At 43.3% G+C, this 7,306-nt stretch overlaps 1 protein-coding gene across 1 annotated transcript; it reads left to right on the top strand.

The window, feature by feature from the left end:
- Positions 1-480: 480 nt before the first annotated feature.
- Positions 481-3,453, top strand: Pramel7 (preferentially expressed antigen in melanoma-like 7). Its single transcript, XM_578142.3, has 3 exons — positions 481-767; positions 1,361-1,942; positions 2,886-3,453. The coding sequence occupies exons 1-3, from the start codon at positions 481-483 to the stop codon at positions 3,451-3,453; spliced, it is 1,437 nt and encodes a 478-aa protein (XP_578142.3).
- The last annotated feature ends 3,853 nt before the right edge of the window (positions 3,454-7,306 follow it).

The following is a 7,306-nucleotide window of genomic DNA, read 5'->3' as shown; positions in this document are numbered from 1 at the left end:
CAGAAGAAAGGAAAAGAAAGAAAAATATTTTAAAAAATGCCCCATTTCATAAATTCTTCTCTGTCTTTGCCAGGCTGAATCAATTTTTTGAGAGCACAATATGGGTTATTTTGGTATATGGCTTTTCCAATTATCTCTGAAAGGTGGTTAACATTGATTTTGCTATAAGGAATGGGCTCTGATTATTTCCTGGATTCCCCCTTCTAAAGGAATATGGGATTCCGAATAGCAAAGGTTGGAACTGAATGGGACAACGGTGACAATGAATGATTGAGAGAGACTACACATGCTGCCTGTGTGGGGAGTTTGCTTTTCAGACCAGTAAATAGTGAAGGAAATATGGAAAATTTGAGTCTCCATCATCACTACCCTGGTGACAGACACTTACTATGAGGGGTTAAAAGCCTCATAACAGAGACCCTGAAAATACAGTCTCCCCTAATTTTTTCCCCAGGATCATCGTTCTAAAGATTCATCAGAATGGGCTCTGATACTCCACGCACACTTCTGAATCTGGCTTCACAGAGTCTGGTGAGAAATGAGGTATTGACCATCTCTGTTCTGGAATACCTACCAAGTGTGTTCTTCCCACTTCTGTTCAAGGAGGCTGCCATGCAAAGAAAAACAAAGATGATTAAGATCCTTGTGGAATACTGGCCCTACTCTTGCCTTCAGGTTGGGTTGCTGATTAATAACCCCAACTTGGAAATATTCCAGACTATACTGGATGGAGTAAACACATGGCTGAAGCGGAAATATCGCCTCAGGTAAGCTGAATACCAAGTAAGGAAACAACTTCATTTAGGAGAATGGGGTGAAAGTTCGATCAGAGGCTTTGGCTAGTGTCTTAGAGGGCTATAGGTGCCTGGAAAGCTTTTGAGTTCTTGTAGTAAGTTAAATATGAGATACAGGTTTGTATAAATGTAGCCACAGAAGAATGACCCTATCCCTGTGTCTCCAGCAGTTATTGGAAATAGGAGCTGACATGCAGGGCAGTCACCTTTAATCCCAATACTTGGGAGGCAGAGGCAGGCAAATCTCTGAGTTTGATGCCAGCCTAGTTTATATAACTACAGAGCCAGGAATATACAGAAAAACCATGTCCTGAAAAACTACAAACCAAAAGAAACAGGAGCTGAGAGAACTCCAAGACAATTGAATGGAGGGAAATAGAACAGGTATCCAGATGCAGCTCAGGTAAAGTGCCTTTGCTTGGCAACTAGAGGTTGCATTGGAGATCCAGCACTGAAAACTATGAGTGTATAGAAGATAGCAGAACAAGGGACAAATAGCATCAGAGATGATGAAAAAAAGTGTTTGGTCTCAGTTTCCCTTCTGACACATTTCTTGTTATCCACAGGATGCACACGCTTCAACTGGTTGACCTGAGGGATGGACACCATAGCTCCTCAGATATGCAGGTTGGAAGAGAGGGTAGAAATCATTTAGTAGAAACTATGCTTGAGGAGCAAGTAGTGGAGGGCCACTCAAGATACAGAAGGAACCAGCGTTTGAGGGTGTTCAGTGACCTTTCCTTTATGTTTCCTGTGCAAGAAGATAAACGCCAAGCACAGTTGTTGCAGTGGGCAAAGAAGAGAAGGAATTTCCTATATCTGTGCTGTGAGAAGTTGGAGATCGGAGCAATGGAAGTGTCCAAAGTCAGGGATTCGTTAAAATTGTTAGAGCCAGAGTTCGTCAAGGAATTGGAACTGAATACAGTGGCGAATCTGTCCAAATTGGAAAAATTTGTACCTTGCATTAGCAAGATGATAAATCTTCAGAAGCTCATGCTAGTACGCATCTTTCAACCAAGAATTCACACAACCAAGGAGAAGGAGATCATCACCAAGATCATTTTTCTATTCTCCAAATTCAGCTGTCTCCAGCATCTCACTATTGATGATGTCTATTTTCTCACAGGCCACATGAATGAGTTGTTTAGGTAAGAAAGGATGAGAAGCTGTCACTGTCACTAAAACAAACCTCTTTTTACATTAGAGTAGTAGACACTTGTCCCCGCCAGCGGGGACCCAGTTATTCAGGGTCCCGAAGAGGCTTTCTACCTGTGGGCCAAAATGGGGGTGAAGAGAAGAAGGAGACCAAGCAAAAGTTCTGTTGTCAAGGTCTCGTTTATTGGGATGAACATTGCAGCTTTTAAGGCTTTCAGGTAGGGGGAGTGACCTTTGTGAAATATGAAGGAGGGGGAGATGAGGGTATAGGCAGTGATAGCTGGAGGCAAAGAGGTCAGGCGATGAGGTCAGGTGGTGGAGACACTGGGTGTTGACTGAGGAGATAACTGGTATCTGCTCAAGCTGAGGCATCCCTTGAATGTTATACTCCTGTGCCGTAAATTCATGGGAGACGCTTTATCCAACAATCTTAAGATTTATGGCAGTCATCTTCGGGGTGAGTCTCTGTGGCCAAACAGCCCAGAGTCACTTTGAACCATGCAGTCAAAAAGCGGCTAGGCCCAAATCCAATATGGCCCTTCCCCTAATTCCCTAACAGTATAAGGCTGTTTGCAGACCAGGACTAGCTAAGTGGATCAAGAAATGCAAAGGCTGAGGTGTTGAGAGTCAGGGGTAAAGAGTGAAGAGGTGAAGAGATATAGGTCAGGGAATCAGTGATTTTTCAGGAGGCATCTTGATATATTGTCATGGATTCCAATGTTCCTCTTTCTCTGGTTCCTACTAGCCTATAGAGCAACTCTGGGTCTCTGTTTCTCAGAGAAGACTAGGAGACTTAGTTGTGAAAGGAGCCAGACCCACTATGAAGGTGATACCCTCAGGTCAAAATAGTTTAACTTAAGTAAGCCAACTCCCAACAGATTACACTGCATGCCACCCCATGGTCACACTGATCCCAACCATGTGATTTCTCCCTAGGTGTCTGAAGTCCCCACTGGTGTCCCTCAAGATCACTCTGTGCCAGTTTACTCAGTCAGACTTGTCGTCATTTGCTCAGCCTTGGAACTACAGTCAGCTTAAACATCTGTGCTTGAAAGGTGCCATTTTAACTTACTTAGATGTCTTTCCTCTAAACACGTTCTTAGAGAGTGTTGCAGACACATTACAGATTCTGGAATTAGAAGACTGTAGTATGAATGACTTCCAGCTCAGTATCCTTCTGCCTACCATGGCCCGATGCCCCCAGCTCACTTGCATCAATTTGTATGACAATGAAATCTCCGTGGATGTTCTGAAGGACTTTCTGCACCAGACTACTGACCTGAGCCAGCTAACCACAGAAATGTACCCTGCTCCAGTAGAGGTCTATAATGAGTTTGATTATGTTGAAGTAGAGAGCTTTTCTCAGCTTTGTGCTGAACTCATGGATGAACTTACGACTGTAAGGAAGCCCAAGTCAATCTGCTTTGGTTCCTATCCCTGTTATGACTGCAATACACGTTATATCTATGAAAACGAGGTCAAACTTTGTGAGTGCCATGAGTAAAAACAGGAATATTTCTTCTGGGTACTAAGAAATTAGTCCTAGGGACTGGCCTCTCATCCACAGGACACATGGATTTGGAAATTCTCAATGTGATGTAAACAAAATAGTCCAAACTCCTTTCAGGACTTACTCTTCACTGGTTTTTCTCCTATCTATGAAATTATGGTCAGATTCTGAGAACCTGATATTCTGTCTCTGGTGTGTTTCTCAGTCATTAATTGGTCCTTAAGATCTCAGGGGGCAGGGGATTTACCTCAGTGGTAGAGCGCTTACCTAGGAAGCGCAAGGTCCTGGGTTCGTGTCCCCAGCTCCGAAAAAAAGAAAAAAAAAAAAGATCAGAACAATTCTTTGACTGTAAACAGTAATGGAGGGATACTGTGTTGTCTAACCTCTTGTTTCATATGACCTCATAATGTGCAATGAAGCTGTTCTAACATCCCCCCTTCTGCATCTGACAGAGTCATGTGTAAAGTCTTCAAAATAGCAATGTATGCAAAGCCAAATCTTGAAAGGGAGTTTTGGTGAATGAGCAGCAGATTGCAATCCAGTGTAGTTGGGGGAATTGGAGTTGTCTGGCATCAAAGATAGCTGAAGCAGAAGAAAACAATGAAGAGCAAAGGGATGGTGTCTCAGTAACTTTTTAAATCATTTTTCTTTCTAGTGGTGCATTATAGCTTAGCCATGCATTGAATGTCTCATCCTCTTCCTTCCACTTAGATTAATGTAGTTGCTGACAGATAACCTCCAGGGCCAACTTGTAGACCACCTGACTATGAGGCCCTGTTTGTCCTTCAGGGCTCCCAACCACTGATTAGCCTACTGCACCTTAAGGACTCCAGTAGTTTCTGTCCTCTCTAAAAGAAGATAAAGCTCTCCTACCCAAGGATTCTCAGCTGCAGTTTCCAGCCTCCTTGCCCTAGTAATGGTTCTAGAATGCCAGAATTTTCCTAATGTACAAACTCATTTAGTTTTCTATCTTGGTTATGGGAGACCCCAGCATGCTATGCTTTTGCAGAATAAAACATTCTTTGCATTTACATTCTATTGTGTCCTAGAGTATCAATCTTTGATGAATCATGAACCTTTACATTTGGAGACCTCCCCCATGATTTGCTGGAGAGCTTGTGATCCAAATAGAGAAGTGTTTTTCACTTCAGTATGTCCAGCTACCTGGTTGTCTTTTGTCCATTTCTGTGTTTCTGTTTTGGGTTTAATTCTGTTTCAGGTTTATTCTTGAGGCTGAGAGGATCAAACAGACATTTTGTTACTAGGCCAGGAGCAATGGATTACAGTCCCAAGCCCCTACCAGAAGCAGGAGAACTTACTGGTTCTCATCTGGATCCTGAACTGGCTGTGAGTCTATAGGCCACCCATGATCAGGAAAGAAGACCATCTGAGACAGCTTTTTGATTTTGGTTTCCTGGGAATATTTGTGTATATTCTGTTTGTTCTTTATGTCTTCTCAAACAAAATTTTCTTTGATTCCTATGATGGGACAGGCAGAAGCACCGCACTGGGCCTGGGCCTGTACCATTTTAAAGACTTTCCCTGAGTCACAGAAGCCTCATGACTTTTGTTTATCCCAGTAAACCATCATTTGCAGGAATGAATGGCCCACTAATGGCCTGGGGGTGGAGGGTTGAGGTGTTTTATTTTTTAATTTTTTTTTCTTTTTTTCAGAGCTGCAGACTGAACCCAGGGCCTTGTGCTTGCTAGGCAAGTGCTCTACCACTGAGCTAAATCCCTAACCCCGAGGTGTTTTCTTTAAGAGGCTTGAGGCCACCCAGACCAAGGGCTATAAATCACCATGTGACAATACCTGGTGAGAAGCCACTAGTTTGGATGAGACTTTTTTCTCATTGGTCACACTCCTCCCCACACTTCTTCCTCTAAAGTAGGGTCAGCTTCTGCTCCTGCCTTGATCCCCTTTTCTGCTCTCAAGGGTTATCTCTGACCCCCTTTTTATGTTCCTGCTTCTGTGGCCTCTGCTCAGCCCAGAGAGCACAGAGGAAGAGAGGAGCAGGCCCTAAGTCTCCTGATTCCACTTAGAGTCCACCTCACACTTAAGCCTCACACTTACTGCCCAGAGAGTTGACTCTGCTATCACCTTACACCTCAGGGCTACAGGACCCCCAGATGCTCAGGGGAGATAGTTTATGACATGTCATTTGTCAATAATGATCTCTACAATTGAATCTTTAAAATTTATAGCACTCCCTATTTTGACATTGACCATTAGCTCTCACAAGTCTTCTAGATTCACTCATGCTGACTCACCTGGGCACCTGGAATGACTGTCAGTACCTGCTCTAGGTGGTCTACAAGATAGAGGAGAGAAAGAGGATCATGGGTTCTGGAAGCAAATGGGCTGCCCATTCACATTGAGGCTGATATCAATGCTCTCTTATCTTGTGATTCAACCCAACTGAGACTTTTAACACTGCTGAAGGTAAGGAGAGGCTCAGGGTCTACCTCTAGATTCTGATGGGGGCCAAGGCCCCCAGGGAATATCTAGAAAGATGTTTTATATATATAAAATATATTGTAGCTATCTTCAAACACATCAGAAGAGAGCATCAGATCCCATTAGAGATAGTTGTGAGCCACCATGTGGTTGCTGGGATTTGAAATTAGGACCTCTGGAAGAGCAGTCAGTACTCTTAACCACTGAGTCATTAATCTAGCTCCTAGAAAGACTTTTTGAGGCCTATAAGACCTACACTGCTTTTGACACAGAAGCCAGAGAGCACCAGTCAGCTGTGAACATGTCTTTTGTTAACCAAACTGACCCTGACTTCCCTTAGAAGCTTCAGGCACTGAATGGCTTTGTAGCCTGCCTCTGGCACACATTTGCCTTGGAATGACAAGACTTAGAGTGAGGCTTCAGGGGACAACTGATTGGACATGCCTGTCTCAAGGATTCAAGAACTCACCAACTTACCTTTGAGAAGTTACTTAATAATGACTTGGGGGAGTACCAGTAATTGGTGAGCTCACCAATAAATAAGTGTGCTCCAGTATATATTGTGGGTCCCAAACATAGAGGCATATCTGAGGCCACACAAGACCTGCTACAGGAGCTGAGTCAACTTGGCTACCATGTGTCTGCTAAGAAGGATACCTATTTGGGATACATATTCAAGGGGGGGGGGGGCAACGAATGCTGTTGGACACCCAGGAAGCAAGTCATCTTTTTTTTTTTTAAGATTTATTTTATTTATATGGATACACAGTAGCTGTCTTCAGACACACAGAAGAGGGCATCATATCCCATTACAGATGGTTGTGAGCCACCATGTAGTTGCTGGGAATTGAACTCAGGACCTCTGTAAGAACAGTCAGTGCTCTTAACCACTGAGCCATCTCTCCAGCCTGAAGCAAGCCACCCTTAATATCCCAGTCCTTATTAACTGGAAGGCAAGTAAAGGAAAGCAAGGAAGAAGTAGTCTCACAAACTTAGATAAAAAATATTGTTTCCATTTGATCATGGGTCTCATATGTAATGGGGTGGTCAAAAAATCCATGGCCTTAGTCAGGTAGTAACTTTAAGACAGGTCTCTTTTTTTTTTTTTTTTTTTTTTTTCTGACTGAACCCAGGGCCTTGCACTTGCTAGGCAAGTGCTCTACCACTGAGCTAAGTCTCCAACCCCAGTTGTTAGCTTTAACTTGTGGTCCCTACACAATCAATGCTTTAATTATGTTTGTTAAGGAACTGATTTATTAAACATCTCAAAGATCTGAGGTGCCCCAAAACTAAAGGAGAAATGAGAAGGTCAGGCTCACTCTATGACGGTCTTCAAATTTGCAGTCCAAGAGACCAGGCCTAAGAACTGGGCAAGTCTAGGCAAGCCCA

The sequence above is a fragment of the Rattus norvegicus genome, chromosome 3 (genome assembly GCF_036323735.1).
Source record: "Rattus norvegicus strain BN/NHsdMcwi chromosome 3, GRCr8, whole genome shotgun sequence".
NCBI classification, from domain to species: Eukaryota; Metazoa; Chordata; class Mammalia; order Rodentia; family Muridae; genus Rattus; species Rattus norvegicus.
This window is presented reverse-complemented; position numbering and strand designations above follow the sequence as displayed.